The 16,231-nt window shown below is 44.4% G+C and overlaps 3 protein-coding genes across 6 annotated transcripts in view; 2 read left to right on the top strand and 1 right to left on the bottom strand.

Moving 5' to 3' along the window:
- The window catches only part of CARHSP1 (calcium regulated heat stable protein 1), a 38,683-nt gene extending 35,078 nt beyond the window's left edge, over positions 1–3,605 (top strand). For all 3 annotated transcript variants that reach the window (XM_064461959.1, XM_064461958.1, XM_064461957.1), the window contains one exon: positions 1,869–3,605. In XM_064461959.1, the coding sequence (XP_064318029.1) occupies positions 1,869–2,031 (163 nt within the window). In that variant the 3' untranslated portion in view covers positions 2,032–3,605. The remainder of the gene's footprint in view (positions 1–1,868) is intronic.
- Positions 3,606–4,737: 1,132 nt separating this feature from the next.
- On the bottom strand, positions 4,738–12,832 carry PMM2 (phosphomannomutase 2). Its single transcript, XM_064461960.1, has 8 exons — positions 12,764–12,832; positions 12,296–12,407; positions 11,479–11,555; positions 10,433–10,524; positions 9,603–9,702; positions 8,592–8,667; positions 7,347–7,462; positions 4,738–5,786 (listed from the first exon to the last, which is right to left on the bottom strand). The coding sequence occupies exons 1-8, from the start codon at positions 12,830–12,832 to the stop codon at positions 5,682–5,684; spliced, it is 747 nt and encodes a 248-aa protein (XP_064318030.1). The 3' UTR covers positions 4,738–5,681.
- Positions 12,405–16,181, top strand: TMEM186 (transmembrane protein 186). Of its 2 annotated transcripts, none has more exons than XM_064461956.1 (2): positions 12,405–12,605; positions 14,007–16,181. In XM_064461956.1, the coding sequence occupies exon 2, from the start codon at positions 14,010–14,012 to the stop codon at positions 14,742–14,744; it is 735 nt and encodes a 244-aa protein (XP_064318026.1). In that variant the 5' UTR covers positions 12,405–12,605; positions 14,007–14,009; the 3' UTR covers positions 14,745–16,181. The 2 variants fall into 2 exon arrangements, with proteins under 2 accessions (XP_064318026.1, XP_064318025.1); XM_064461955.1 differs by lacking the exon at positions 12,405–12,605 and adding an exon at positions 12,876–13,000.
- The last annotated feature ends 50 nt before the right edge of the window (positions 16,182–16,231 follow it).

The following is a 16,231-nucleotide window of genomic DNA, read 5'->3' on the forward strand; positions in this document are numbered from 1 at the left end:
GCCATTTTCCCAGGCAGTGGTCGGAAGAGTTCAGCTTAGGACATGCACTCTTGGGTCTGATTCCTGCAGTCACAGGCAGCTCTGGAGTAGAGGTTTACCCCAGGAAATGAAGTCTGAAGGACATGTGTTTCAAGCCACAGGCCTTGGGAATGTCTTTAAATGTTTGTAGCAGGTTTTAGATTCATATTTAGATATAGGAGCATTTTCAATATTGTGTTGATACAATCAGTTAGCAAACAATGACTTTTCTTCTGAATTTCCCACGGGAGAAGTTATAATTCATGGGTCAGTTTTAGTTTCCCCTGTACATGCCTGCTTACCCTGTCTCATTCCTGAGTGCAGGCTGCTTCTGCTCAGCCACAGCCCAAAGCACCAGCTCCCTGAGCAGCAGTCACCATACACAAGTCAGAGGGGAGCAGAAGCTGGGGCAGCTCTCAAAGGGGGAAGGGTGAGGGAGAGGTAGTGCAGGAGATGAAGCTGAAGCAGCTTTGCAGAACTGGGGGGAGAGGCAAAATCTGATGTGAAGTTACAACTGGCAGTAAGTGACAGTATGTTTACCTCCTATCAGTCCTGCCAGTCTTTCCTGCAATAGAAAAGCCATAACAATAATGGGTCACAAGATGAGAGTGGATATGAAGGGCACTGCTAAAATTTTAGGTCCCTCCAATACGAGGAACGTTTGTGGGGTAAAATTCCGGTGTGAGTATGCCCCCAGTATGCTCTCAGGGAAGGCAAGTAACAAACTCAATGGTGTTTATCTGTTCACAAATACAAATGCTGCTGAGAAACACTGAAAAAACCCTCAAAGAACAAGAGATGTAGAGCCTAGGTTATCAGAGAAGGGGAACATGAGTTGGGATCATGTAGGTACATTTAAAGAAAGGTGAAGTAGCATCCTTTCTACTGTCAGAGAATCATGGCAATGCAGGTGGGAAGGCATCTCTGTCTGTCTTCATTGGCGCATGCCGGGATTTTTATTAAAAAGCTCTCACCTTCAAAGCAGCAGTAGAAGCGAGGAAGGCTGTTACCCTTTGCAATTCTGTGTTTCGTTAGTACATAGCTCTGGACAGAAGGTGATGGCCCTTTTGCTATTTATTACTGTTTCCAGGTAAGGACTTGTGTACATTAACACGCATGGTGTGAGTCCTCCAGAATCCCGTGTTGTTATGCTGGTAGAGGCTAAATAGGAGTGAATGACTCTTGGAAATCTTCCTAAGTGCTGGATGGTGGAGGAGAGTTTCTGCAGTGTAACACGTCAGGGTTGCAGAACTCTCTTTTTTTCACAGGAAGTAATTTTGAAGTACTCCCTTCCACACTGTGTCTTACTTGGCCTCCTCTTTTCATACCTCAGATGAACAATGTTACGGCAGAGTAACCTAAAGGTAAAATCAGTGACTGACATGGTACAATCCTTCTTTAAAAAAAGAAAAAGTCGGGGGAAGCTTCAGGAGTGTGTGTGTGGAAATCAACTCCCTATAGTTTAAAGAACAAACCCTGAAACGAAGTGCCAAACAGTGTCAGCCCTGCCCTCTAGCGCTGCCGGCGAGTAAGAAGTTGTTCCATGGTTCACAGCAGTGTTGTCCCAAGCATTGCTCAGCTGATTCTTTTTTAAGGTATATTAGAGTGTGGGTTTTTTCTGTGTTTGCTTTTGTTTGTTTTTCAGGGTTGTGATGGTGCTTATAGTGTTTTCATATGATTTTGCTGCGAGACAACCAAAATAAACCTCAAGCTGTAGTGGATGATGGGCTCTCTAAAAAAACCCTGAAGTATCCTGAGCACCTAAAATAATCATTCTCATAAACTCGTATTCTTTTGCAGCTTATTTAAATTTTTGTGATTTTTGATTAACTGAAGCTTCCCCTCCACAGTATCGAAGGCGAGTATGTTCCTGTGGCAGGCGATGAGGTCACCTACAAGATGTGCACCATCCCACCGAAGAATGAGAAGCTTCAGGCGGTGGAGGTGGTGATTACCCATCTCGCTCCTGGAACCAAGCACGAGACCTGGTCGGGGCATGTCGTCAGCTCCTGAGGCATCCCAGAGGGAGCGCGGCCGCTGCCTGCGTGGTCACTGCTCAAAAACTGGCTGCAGGGGACCTGTCCTACGAATATTCTATGTATTGTGCAGGAGGAAATGCTGCATTGTCAATAAAGCAGAAGTAGGCTGAATTTACCAGTTTTACAGCTGGGCTCAAAAAAAACAAGGCACTTCAGATGCTAATGGAAAAAACCCCTATCTTAATGTGTTTACAGAGAACATATTTTAAAGAGACCTAGTTTGTGCGCTTAGTGGAGGGGAGGGAGGTTTGGTTTTTCTTTTACCTTTTGAACTGATTCCAGTAAATACCAAGGTTTGAAGGAGAGCCCTTCTAGTGCAGACGGCCGTAGCAGAGGCACAACTCCGAGGCCCTGGAGGTGCATGAGCACTGTGCTCCTTTGAGCAGCCCTTCTGTAAAGTTTGGAGTGCATTTATTGCTGATAACAGTGCCTGAATGCCTTGGCTTGAGAGAGAGGTGTTCATTGCTGCGGTTTGTTTTCCTTGTGGAAGGAAGTTCACAAACAGAGCAGCTGCCCCAGGGCGGACAATCTCCAGCTGGTGGTTATGCTCTGATGGCTGTGGCTGGGTGCCCTTCAGGTGCACCATTTGCAAACGGCATGCCTGTGTATGTGGGGAATATTGTTTTAAAGCTTGGATTGTTTGTGATTTACTTAGGTGCCTTGACGGTTGATTAGCAACAGATTTTATAGGCCAGTATAAAAAACCCAGACAAACCAAAATTTAAAAAATTCGCTTCAAGGTAAGTGGTAGAAGGTTGTAGAGTAGTGGATACTCCATGGCCCATGGCAGTGTCTGAATTTAGACAAAGCTGATCACCTTCCTGATTGCATATAGTTGAATGTCTGCCATAGTATTTCACTGGGTCGGCAGAATAACTGTACTTCTGAAAAGCAGGTCACATGCTGTTCAGATGACCATGTGTAAAATACTGCGTGAGTTACTTAATAGGCTCAGCTGTCTTGGTGAAGTGGATTCTGCAGCTGTTTTCCTGGAAAACTTGCTTGGTAGGATGTGGTATGGTCACCCTTGCCCTGACTCTCCTCTGCCTGCAAGATTTCTTGTAGCTGTAGTGCAACTAAGATAGTTCTGTTGCTATTTGCCTTCCACATTTTTTTAATTATGTTCCTAACAGTGGATTTTTATTGACTTTGCAAATAAAAAAAGTAAAAAAGATGGCATGATACTCTTCTGTTAGTTGTGTGAAACGGTGTAACTTCACTTGCCTATTTGCAGTTCCAACAGCAGGTGCTCGCTGTTGTGAAATGTCTTAAGACTCTCTCACAGCAGATGATCTGTTCCCGGGTCTGACCTGGGGAGAGCACAGATGTGTGCAGGTTAGTAACCACTGCGATGGCTTGTTTTACCTCAGCTGTACCTGTGTGATGCTATAGTGTACAATAATGACCAGCCTGTAGTGGTGTTTTGGGTTTTTGTTTGGTTTTTTATTAACCGTAAGGCTTAGTAGTTGTGGTTTTAACACTGTTCAGCTTGTTGGAGTATCACACGCTGTGTCCTTTACAATAAATGTGACCATTATAATGCTTTAACATACGGCTTCAGTCTGCTCTCTGCATAGCTGGTGTTGAAGATGATTAGTGTTGAAGACAGAGCAGAATGCAGGTAGCTGCCTATGCACACCTGTATGACATTGAAGTTTTTTTTAAAAAGTGTTGTAACATCAACTGACTCGCATTACCAGAACAATGAGGGAGTAATTTAGCAAGTTTTCCAGCTGCGCAATAGGTTAGTGTATAATATATAGTACTACTTCTATAAATACTTATTTTCATTATGTAATATTAAATATTAGCTATTATTTATGTTAACATATAGTAGGGGGTAGCAGGGAGGGATAGCATAGCCTGGTCACTTCATCTGAAGCTCGGGGCAGGAAGGCCAGACCATTTCAGAAGGGGCTCCCGAGGCAGCCGGGGCAGAGCAGCCAGCAGTCAAAATGCCGCCGCAAAGCCTTAGGCAGGCTGCTGGGGGTTGGGCCCACGCAGGAGCTGCCCAAGGCAGGAAGGATCGTCTGCCCTGTTCGTTTGGAGTCACGCTAAAGATGGAAGCAAGGGAGGAGGCCTTGGGGGACGCTTTGCTGCTGGTTTTGTCTCCCCTCAGACAGAATGTTTGCTTCTCAGTAGTTGGCATGAGGGGCAGAAGATATGAAGCTTAGCTATTGGCGATGGCTGTGCGAGGCTGAGTTGCAAGCTTGTAAGATTTGAACATCTGCAGGTAAGTGCATGCAGGTGCTTGTACTGGAGGCTGAAAACAAATCTGGGTTTGGTCCAAGATGTTTTGCGTAGGTAACTTTCTGCAAATACAGGAAACAATCATGCATTAACTAACCAAATAATGAGATACATTGCATACGCACGTGCACAAAGCAGCAGCGATTAAAATCTGGCCATCTTTAACGAGCCTTCCGGCACTACAGGTGGTCCTGGTCCAAAGTCTGCTCCTGTTAAAATGGCGGCAGGCACAGAAGGGTGTTAGGAGGCAGGACAGTTCTGATGCATCAGGGCATCACAGCCCCCCTCCTTTTTGTAAGCCCTTCTGGGGATTTTTGTTTGCTCACAAAGATTGTGTTGTCCCTTTTTTTACCATGTAAGTATCACAGACTTAGAACCGGAAAGACTCAAGTCAATCATTCCTTTGTACAGACAGGCAGCACACAACGGGTCTGCGTTATGTATTTTATTTGCCAAATGACAAATTGAGACAGTAATTTTTCATTATAAAATGAGATTTTATTCTCCTTTACTAAATTAAACTGTTCATACACAGGATTACTTTCCTAATGCCAGACAAGAAAAGTAATACTAACAGTTACAGCATGACAGTGTAAGGTAAATTTTAATAGAAACATAGTTCAGGTCATTTTTCTTAGTACTAAAATCTCATCTACCCTTAACATCTTACCAGGGAAATCAGAAATGCCATTAGTGATAGAAAAATGTTTTCCTACTGTGCTTAAGTTGTTTTAAAGTTGTTTTTTTAAGATTTAAAAACATGCTGCAAAAAGTGTAGGTATTGTGAACTGTACTGTGCGTTGGCACCGCAACTGTACCGAGGAGGTAACTTTAGCACCAGTTGGTCCAGTCTTTCCAGTCGTGGTAGACTTGATGCACCTTTTGACCATGAGATCAGGGACTTCTGGCTCAGTTCTACCCTCCTGCCCCCAGAAAGAAATAAAACCTGTCTTTCTTACTCATCTTCTAGTTTTAAACAGGAAGTCATGTCTTTATACCACAAGGTAGTAGTTTAAAAACCAACTCTAAAACATTCATCTTTTAAATAGCAGCTTCAAAAACTAGGGATAAAGCCTTGCAGGCCAATTCTGAGACCATAAATCAACCATAGGCAAATTATTTCCTGCCCCCCCACCCCCAAATCCACAACCAATTAAAAAGAAAACAAAGTACTAGTGTGAAAGGATGGTGCTAAATGAGCTCTGCTCTATTGCACCAGTCAGCAAGGTTCCCTTCAATTAAAACATTTCCCTTCAGTAGTGACTGACATGCAAAGCCCTTGCTATTTGTGTTCAATTACAAAAAACAATACAAAGATGTTTTGAGTTATTAAGCTGTCTTAACCGTTTTGTAAGTATGAATTGTAAAAGCCTTTTATTTAAAAAATAGCTCTTCACAGATTCTTCTGGTATCCTGTGGGCATGTGACGCTGTGGCCTTCTGTTCTGGAGTCTGTGAAAATTTCATAGTCGTTCCCTCCCTGAAAACAGAGGGAAGATTTAATTTTATTTAACTTAACGAATAGCCACAGTCTTGGGGTGGAAAAGGGACACACAAAGGAAATTATGGAAAGAAGAGACATACACATTTATGTCTGAGATGTCTTCTAGAAAGCTGAAGAACTGCAAACCACCATTTTGAGATGTTACATACTGTGTTTATAGCACCCCTGTGCTGAAACACCTGCTGAACGCCACAAACACTGTGTGAGAGCTTCCAGACCTGCACGTTAGCGCTGGTAATTTAAAAGCAGAACTGTCTGTAAGTTTAGCCATGTTTTTAGTTTGGTGCAGCAACCCAGTAGTGGCTTCTAAAAATTGTTTACTTCTTTATATTAAGATGTAAAGCTTGTTACAGAACACTACCAGCCCGTGGTATTTGTAACTTATTTCCACTATCCTCTTCCTTCCAACTGGTTTCCTTTCGTTTCAGTTAAATCATTGTTATGACTGCTGATCCTTTGCTGTTGCAGTAGTGTTTTGGCCTTGCTAGCTAGTGGTCCGATGGACATTTGTAACTGGTTTCTAATTGCAGGAGAGCGATGAAAAGACCCTTTCACAGCTGGCTCAGGGAACAAAGGCACAAGCAGAGATTCCTGAAAGCCGCACCTTCCTGCTCCTCAGGAAGCAGTACCTAATTTTTGTACGTTGTTTCCCACGCTGCTTTCCAGTGTGTCAGCAGCAACTCCTGCTACTTGAAAACTCTGAAAATGCTGCACTGCCAATTAAAGGGTTTAAAATCAACTGTCCATAAATTCTGTGCCAGAGAGACAGGTGATTACTTTTGCAGCTGGTGTCAAGGGGGGGAAAAAAAACCCTCTTTCTTGTAAAACTTGGCTTTTATAAATTACAAAGAACTTTAGTTTTATGAACTTAAAGTTACAAAACTCTAAGTTCTTATAAAACTAAGCCTGTTCTTGTAAAACTTAGCCTGACACTGTCCCTTGGCCATGTCCAGACAGCCTTCATTTCATCCAAGTCCCTCCCTGTGCTTGCTGTTGCCCTTGCTAGCTCTAGCCAGGTCTCTGCTCAGCATTTTCAAAAGCCTCCAACTCACCCTGCAGTGGTTTAGCTCTCTTCAATGACTAGGGAGCAGGGATTATATATAATTGCAGTTCCTCAGTGTGGAGACAGACAGAGGGGTTAGCAAAGGCACAATATTAGATTTGATGGAAAATAAATATGTTTAATAATCACCAGCCAACACAAGGCATCTATCTATACTAACTGAACAAAAATAACAAGTTCCGTATAGCCACATCACCTAGGTTTTTAACATAATTACAGAAGTTCAATTTAAAAACATGTTCCAGTATTAAGTCTGTCAAGAACACTGTGTTCACTTCAGGAAATAGCCATGGGCAGGGATTTTTCTTCTATCTCCCAGCTTTATGCTGACCAGTAATGCACAGCCAGTTAAACACAGACATATGTTCACATTTATAATCTGACTTCTTGTCAAGCATAAGGCTGCTGCAACCTACAGTGCTTGTGGTTTAAAACAGAATCTCTGAAACATATATACAAAACAATATACTCACTGGCATAGTCTTATCTCCAAAGAAATAAATAGTCTCGTATCCGTCGTTGGCAATGATCCCTAAGCAGTACCGCTTATCCCAGCCATCTGGGAATACATCGAAGCTTATCTGGCCTCCTAGGACAGACATGAACCAAGGAAATGTTGTTTTACCACATTTCTGAGGGGAGAGTAAGGGAGGGAAAACTAAACTGGGTAAGATTTCTGGTAGAGAGCGCTCTGCAGAAGTGACAGGAATGTTATGAGGCCCTGGAGTTAAGCCGTACACATACAGGAAGTGTTTTATAGGATATCAGTTACTGCAGTTGTGATTTACAATTTGCCCATTAAACAAATATGAAAGTCTTAGTGTGTTCCCAAATGCTGCCTGCTGTCAAACAAATGGAACCCTTTTTAAAAAGTTACATTTAAACCTTCTACTTTGAGAAAGAAACTACATGAACCAATGCAGCCATCAAGTCTTATGCAAAAGACTTTCTAAAGCTTCTGCAATAGAAAAAGGAGGAAATCGGCCTTTTTAACACAGCCTAACAGGACAACAGCTGTTCCAGTTCCAAATTCTTGGACTTTACTAATACACAAAAGTGTGATTCCCAGTCAAAGTGGGTGTCAAAAAGGGATTTACAACATGCTTTAGGAGAGTTATGCTGGCAGTTCATTTCTCCCTTAGTGCTTCAACACCACAACTCTAATGGGAACCATACTTTTTTATAATTCTGAAAAATAATGATGTGGTAATATACTGGGGAAAGGGAAAAAAAGGAAGTTTGGAAAATTAATTTCCCCTTATTACCACTTTTCTCTTTAAGCATGCACTTGCTTTTGGATTTTCTTTCCTCTCCTTACCCCCCCTTCCTCCCCCACAATGTAGTTAGGGAACTAAGAGCCAAGGGCTACTGGAACTGGACTGATGTAGTATTTCTCACCAAGACTGATTCGCAGAAACAGCTCTTGACTAATCAGAAGCATGTAATGTGTTTCAAAATGAGCAGAATCAGTCACAGAACTGACATCAGAAGACAATGAACTGATGACAAGCAATGAAGTTCTCTTTGATGGATTTCAGTTAAAATGTACCAAATGAAAGCCTAAGAGGAAAAAGAGGCTTAGTCATGCATGCAATGCCTGCAACCACCCCCAGAGAGAGAACTGTCTCACAAGGGTATGCCAGACCCATAAAAGGATATGGTTTAAGTGAAATTTAAATGAAATGATGTTTTAAACATAAGTCTTTTAAATGTTATACCTATAGAAAATGTGAGGCCTTTTCCTGCAAATTCTCTTCGTAAATCGGCTACAAATTTCTCTCTTATATGTTCCTTCTGTTTAAAAAACAATACCAAACCAAACGTCAGTTACATGCTGTGTTAATTCATCAATAAAAAGATAACCCAAAAAAACCACCCCAAAATATCCAAAGGTCTAAGTACCGGGACTATATATAACTAATATAACTGTATTTTATTATTACTGAAAGCATGCTGAGAATATTGCCACTTTAATCCGTTACCACCTTGTAAAAAATGAGAGCAATGCTTCAACTCCCAGTAAAATTCAGTTTTACAAATGGGGAGACTGAAGCATAGGAAGAGTTTCAAAACTGGTACTAATCTTCTGATACTACATATTCCAGAAAGGGTATTTTCAGAGTGCCTTGGGCGTAGATATCTTTCAGTATCCATTAACTGAGTCACACGCAAAGACTGTTTTTGAGGAAACAGATTTAAGTTTTTGTATGAGGTCAGAAACAGTGGTTATGGAGTAGCAGGGAACAGAAGTCTGATCTCATGGCTCAGATTCATTTCAGCCTTGCATATTTAGCTGTGTACAAAGAAAAATACAGTTTGACCTCAGCTTTTAAATTCTGCTTTAAAGAGTTGACAAGAGAAGTAATAGTTTTACTTATTTGAATGGATATGGGCTGTTTATACTAAGGAGCACTCCAGGTAAGTATGGTTTTGTCTATTACAGGTTTTTTGAGGAACCCTGTGAGTCAAGGTAGGATGTTCGCTGCTCTGGATACAGGGTTAAAAGAAATGTGAGCCAAACCCACCCCTTCTGCAAGTAAACATTAAGTATTGCAATAAAAAAGCTATTGAGTATTTCCTGAAGTCTGAACTAAGAGGTTAGTCAAACCGCATGAAAAGGATTAAAATGAAAAAAATTGCACAAAGTATAAAAGCTTTTTAAAAATCATATCCTGGCCACAACTGCCTCTTCTGGAGGAGTTGGATATTTTTCAAGAGTTGTAACTCACTTTATCAAGTTCATAGAACTCAACTCGTTCTTCCTGGCTGCAGCTTCTTCCAATGGGGGACACATTTAACATCCCGTTTCGGAACTCAATAAAGGTGCCCCTGAAAAAGAATTTATACACTAGACAGAAAACAGATGAAAAATTGCTCAAAAATACTGACTATCACAAAGAACTGCCATTTAATTCTGAAGACAATGGGAATCAGATGTGTCCTTCAGCCTCTCACTGTACGCAGAAAAAACAACGTGTAGGAACTAATACCTCTGGCGTCCAGGAATCTTTTGGACTTTTATTTCAATCTGCCAACCTCAACGTCATCCTTACTGACTTTTAAAAGTATGATTTGGTTTTAAGACTGGAGCATCCTGTCAACCCAACGCTCAGATGCCGACAGGCCAGCCTGTCAGCTTTGGGGTGAAGCGGCAAAATTTAGAGCAGTCTTGGCAGTGTTTCTAGCTAACCTCCCATGTAGTGTGTGTTGATATCTTGAGCAGCTGCACCCTCACATGTCACACAGAACTGATCTTACTGCACGCTTCCAATCCCTGGAAAACATTATACTGCTAAATTCCAAACACATCAAGGAAATACTCCTACTTCCAAACTGAACTGCCTTCCCTTTTAAATAAAAATGCTCAAATCAGCATTTCAAATCCCATGCTTCAGTTGGGATCTTGTCTTTGTACACATGGATTGAGCTCTGTTTTGTGTATACAGTGTTCCTAAAACACAAATAATTAATTTTTGGCTGAGCAGCCTGCTTTACATATCGATGCTCAACACTCTAACATGGAGAATATGGTGACACTGAGATGCATGTACGCACATACCTTTTCTTTGGCAGTTTAATCTTTGCAATATAACTCAGGCAGTAGTTGATTAGATCTTGAAGTATATCCTCGCCCAGGTGACCCTGAATATTCTGACAAAATAAATACCATTCAACCAAGGGTCCAGAATTTGAGATTCTAAAAACAAGCCACATGGAAGACACAGATATTGGATAATCAGGCATGGTTAATACCACAAAGGAACATGCCTTCAATAACTACCTCTCAGTTGATGCACACACGGCAGTAACTAAAGGCTCCCGTTTTTCTATGTTTTTGTTTTTTTTTAAATCATAACACCAAACTGTCATTTAATGTGCTCCCTACTAGTATTTGCTTTAGAAGGAAATAGCGTGGGCCAAAGACAGCAGACCTAAACAAAAAGTTGCGGTGAACATCTACTGTAGCGAAGCGCGAAGAAATGGAGATCGTTGCGCAGTGAACTGGGAGCCACTGCTGGAGTCCGCCATTTCAGCCAGGGTCATTTATATTTTTAATCTCCATTACTTATGTTGAACCAATGAAGGTGACTAGGGTATCTAGAACCAGATGTATGCTTACATTAATTTAGAGTATCTACCTTCTAGCTTATGCAACATGAGAGCAATGCACTCCGAATTAATACTACAAAGCAGCTACAAAAGATCTACAAGAAACTTTGTGAACCCTGAGGCCCAACAGGTATCAGCTATGAAATGCCATGTACCCCAGGAACTCCAGGAGCAGAAGGCTTGGCCATGTTTCCTATGGATAAGCTGAGGGAAAGGCTGTTCCAGGATTTTCACTGTCTTATTCGATCAGACGCTCCAGACTCCAATAGCTTTTGGTTTTGAGACTACCCCAAAGAATGAAGAGCAAGGTGCAGACTGTCATTACATGAGTCAGAGTGCCAAATGAATGATCTGCTATAGAAGCAACACATGAAAACAGCAGCAATTCTGGCCTTAGTTAGAAGGGTGATGATTATAGAGTACTGCAGCACAGCAATAAAGAAAAGCCTTGTTTAGAACATTTCTCTTTCACATGACTGGAAATTTCACACTTACCTGTTTGCTCAAGAATTTCCCATCTTTGTATGCTACAAGACCATTTTCTGGAAAAACGTAGTCAAAGTTTTCAACCACTACAACCAAACAAAAAGACGGTAGCTTATAATTTCCCCTGTATGTTTAATGCAGAACTGCCTTTCATGTTAAATCGGTTAAAATACAGCAAACATTAGGTCATAAAGCATGAAAGATTCAGCAGCGTAACATTGAGCACAAGATCAAAACCACTCTCGTTTCTCTCCAGGGTTAACACACACCTCAAATAACATGAAGTCTTTCAGTTACCTGTAATTTTGGTTAAAGGCTCTTCCTCTCCTGCAAATATGTCTCTCTGCATTAAACGGAAGGAAGTAACACCTCAGATACTACAAAAACCTAGCACACAGCCTGGCAACGTTACTGATCTGCAGCAGATGTCAAGAGTTGCGAGAACCTGACTACAATGCAAGATCATATGGCTTACTGGAGACCACTTGTAAGCCAAACAAATTCTGAGTTATCTCGGCATTACAGAGTGCTATCAGCGGCATCAATTAAGTGAAGACCATTAAAGGTGGTCTTTTATACAGAGAAGTCTCTCAAAGGGCTAAAGCAAGAGTCCACACTGTAACCCCACAGTAAATAAAAATCAGATCCTTCAGGGATGAGCTAGACACCTGAGCAGCCCGCACACGCGTACGTTCGGTGCGTAATTCCATTTTAAAAAGACAACGCAGGGAAGGAGGAGAATGAAAAGGGTTTAACCTACACGTAACCTTCACAACTTCCTTGCAAGCGATTCAGCGCAAAGGATTGCATCAGTCGCCTTCCTTACCGTCATCGCCAAGCTGCTCCTTAATCTTCTCAAAATCCGAACCGCCCACCACTCCAACTTTCACCTTCTGACGCAACTTCTGCAGAAACGCGGCCATCTCCGCTGTGATTTTCTGGGTTCCAAAATAAAACAATTAGATTTGTCAGTATTCTTATGATGAGACCAGCAGCTCTATTCCACAATCATCATTAAAAACCAGCATTACTGTGCAGAGCTGTAAGAAAAAGGGAGGATTATTTTTTCTTTTTTTGCCTTCAAGGGCGAATTAGGTCCGCACCCCGCGGAAACGGACGCCGGATCCGACGTGCTTGTGCATTCCGTTCCCCAGGGCTGAGGGCCCTGAAACCCCAGCCCGCGCCCGCCCAGTGCCTCGGCCCGGGCTGGCGGCACCGGCAGACCCCGCGGGCGGGGGGCGCGGCCCGCGGGAGCCCGCGCAGGGCGCAGGGCACGGCGGGCCCCGGGACTCGCCTGGCGCGGGGCTGTGAGGGTGCCGTCCACGTCGAAGAGGCAAAGCGCGGCGGGCTGCGGCGGCGCCATGGCGCCCCGGGGGGCGGCGGAGCGGGGCGGGGCGGGGCGGGACGGTGGCAGCGCGCGCCCGCCGCGGGGGAGGCCGGGAAGCGGGGGGCACCGCCCCTCCCGCCGTGCCGCGCGGCCGATGGGCCTTGCGGCGCAGCCGCGCTCCTCGGCGGCGGAGCCATGGCGGCGGTGAGCGAGGGCGGGTGGCGGCTCGCTGGGGGCCCTGCTGCCGGCCGAGGGGCTGCGTCCCCGTTCCCTTTCTTTCCCTTCCCTTCCACCGGAGCCGGGCGCGGGGCGAGCGGTGTCGCCCGTGAGGCGCCGGCATCACGTCCGGGCCGCCTCGGGAGGAGCGGGAGGCGGTGGCGCGCGGCCCCTCATGGCCGAGTAACGATCGAGTAACGGCCGCGGGGGGAGGACGGTCGCGGGCGGCTCCTCACGGCCGACTGACGGCCTCGGGCTGCGGGTCAGGCCGCCTCTGCGGGAGCCGCTGCAAGGGCCGGCGGCTGGGGGGTGCTGGGGGAAGCGGCGTCTTCGCTCGCTGCCTTCTTCCGCCGGCGGCGGGCTCGCTGTGGGGCGGCGGCGCCCCTTGGCCCCGCTCCGTCACCGTCCGCTCAATCGCACGCCCTCGTGGAGGCTGGAGCCCCATGGCGTGCCCTGCAGCGCCAGGGCGGCAGAAGTTCCCCTCGTTCCTTTCCCCTTCCGCTGTCCCGCACGTCCCTGATGTCCGGCCCCTCTTTCGGTGTCCCTCGCGCTCTTCTCCCCTTCACGCTGCTTGGTCCACGGTTCCCTGTTTCCCTAACATGGGTACTTAAGCAGTTATTTAACGTTTCGCTGGCCGGCAGCCTCAGCTTCTCTTACCGCTTTGCTTAGAAGCGACCCGTTTGCACTGGTGTTTTCACTTTGGTGTCGCTCACAAAGAGAGAGGCGGGGGTGCCATAAGGGTGCGTTCAGCGAGCGAACTTTGGTACCGGGTGCGTTATGAGAAGTGTTTTCCCCCTTCACCAGCAGGGAGGGAGGCAAGCACGAATGCCAGCTTCCTAACACCACTAGTTCTAAGTGTAAGGTTACAGTGAGCCAGTGCGGGGGGGCCTGTGCTAACTGTCTTCGGGTGCTGCGAAGGAGCAGATGTTTTGCTAAGTGTGATTCGGTTACAAAGAAGACTCAAATGATAACCTGTGGGAATATTTCCTTGTAGGCTATGCTCTGCAGAATTAGGATTAAAGTCTGCGTGGCACCATCTTTTGGGAGATGCCTACAAAATGAGCTCTGGACAAGGTCATGGAAAAAGGAAGATGCTCGCACACCCTGGATTTTTGGTGCATGGGAGTGTTTGCAGTCACAAAAATGGCGAGTTAATGGTGCTAATCATTTTTTTGGGAGAGAGCGAGTGTCATCTGTGTGTCTGTGCCATTTGGCCCCTGCTGCTGTGGTCCGACAACAGGCTGTGGCTGAGAAAACAGAAGAGTTCAAACTGGTCTACAGGTTTCCGGGGATTAAGTACTGCAGGATGCTGTCTAGGCTGAAGCTGTTGCAGACTGCGACCACCATGATCATGCTGCCACCCATCAGCTACCTCTATCTGCAAGACCAGGTTTCTCAGAATATCCTCTTGTATACAACTGGCATTGCACTCTTTGCTGGTGCAATGTTGTATGGTATGAGCTACTTTTTCAGACGAATTATTGGATTAATCTACTTAAATGAAACTGGCCGTACTGTCAGAGTGGCCCACTTGACGTTCTGGGGAAGACGGAATGACATTTATTGTCCCATAGAGACAGTGATGACTTTGGATGAAGTTGGAGATAACAAGGGGGAGCTACTTCTCCAGTTCAAACGGTATAATAGTACAGAGATTTTATATTTTACAATTAAGTTTGGCCAGATTGTAGACAGACAGAAGTTTACTCAAATATTTGGACAACTTGAGTGATACAGCAGCTATTTCAGTGATTTTTCCAGTGATTTTCCTTGTTGCATGTTCATTGTGCTTATTCTGTGGAGTTTAGTTTACCAAACTGACGTACTTCAGTCATTTTCCTATGTGAAGCCTGCTGGTAAGTGCACTCAGTTAGAAAGTAGGAATGGTAAGGAACAATCCACTGGATTAATGTCTGCAGCTCGTTTAAGGAGTGAGAAGCATCTCTTCCATGTTGGGTACAGCAGTGTGTGTGGTGTGCTGTCACCAGCACCTCTAAGTCTGAACTGTCCTGCTTGGAACATGCAGCTGGAGGCTGAACTGCTGCTGCTGACCCTGACTGTTCCTGCTGGCCTCTTAGATTGTTTTTAAATGGGAAAAACTCTTGGAAATGAAACACAGTAACTCTGCCAGAGCATCCTCACTTAATAATTCATTGTTTCTCTTAGTGAATTTTAGGTTGACTGGGAAGCCTCTTGAAATTAAAACTTGTCTCATACATACATATGATAAATAGTGCTGGATATCAGAGAGATACACGCTCAGGCATTAATGAAGCGGAGGTAACTGGGAGGAGCGGCACAGAATGCTGTGTAAGGTGCATGGGGTCTCTTGGCAAGGTCTTCCAGGATGTGAATGTAACTGGGCAGAACAAAGGCGCATGTCGCAAGCCGTGTTGACAGTTCAGCTGTGAGGGTGACCTACAGATGGGGACAGCATCTCAGGAGCCTCTCACAGACATTGCTTTCCCATTGTAATAAAGGAAAACATACCTAAACGATGATGCTGTGTATTACGGGACAGTCTCTGATCCTTTGCTCAGTTTGGATCCTAATGATCACCTGAAAATCTGGAAGTACTTGTCCTTCTTTGTATATATTCATGTTTGTGTGTGTTTTGTATGCGTGAATGACATTTAATCAATGCTGTAACACTTGAGAGGCAAAAACTTCAGTAAACATTGCCAAAATTATCTTGGGCTATGTGAATTCAGCAGCATTGTGTGACCATGGTGCATGGGAAATGAGTCATCTGTATCCCTTGCTGTGTTTGCCCGTTTGGGTGTATTTTACCATCAAAAGCTCTCTTGCCAAATACCCTTTTCAGTCCCTACTACCCCAATCTGGGTTTACCTAAAATGAAAAGAAAAAAGGTATGGCACCTAAAAAATGTGTATTTTGTGTGGTGTTGAACTTGCAGAGCTGTCACCTCAGCACCTGTGTCTGTGAAGGACAGTGGTCTTGTTCTGTGGTGGTAGTATGATTCCTCCTGTTCCAAACCCAAAACCTCAACAGGAAGGAGGAGCAGGATTTAAACCTGAGACAGAATCAAACCTCATCACATGTAACATGTAACTTTTTTTGAGTCGTCAGAAGCAAGTTAATTCCTTACATGGCTCTTCTGGCTGTTATTTTATGTGAAACAATGACAAATAAACCGACCCTGACCAACGGAGACACTCAGTGTGTTCTTTTCCCTGTTTCTTCCTCATGCATATTGAA

The sequence above is a fragment of the Phalacrocorax carbo genome, chromosome 10 (genome assembly GCF_963921805.1).
Source record: "Phalacrocorax carbo chromosome 10, bPhaCar2.1, whole genome shotgun sequence".
Classification (NCBI taxonomy): Eukaryota; Metazoa; Chordata; class Aves; order Suliformes; family Phalacrocoracidae; genus Phalacrocorax; species Phalacrocorax carbo.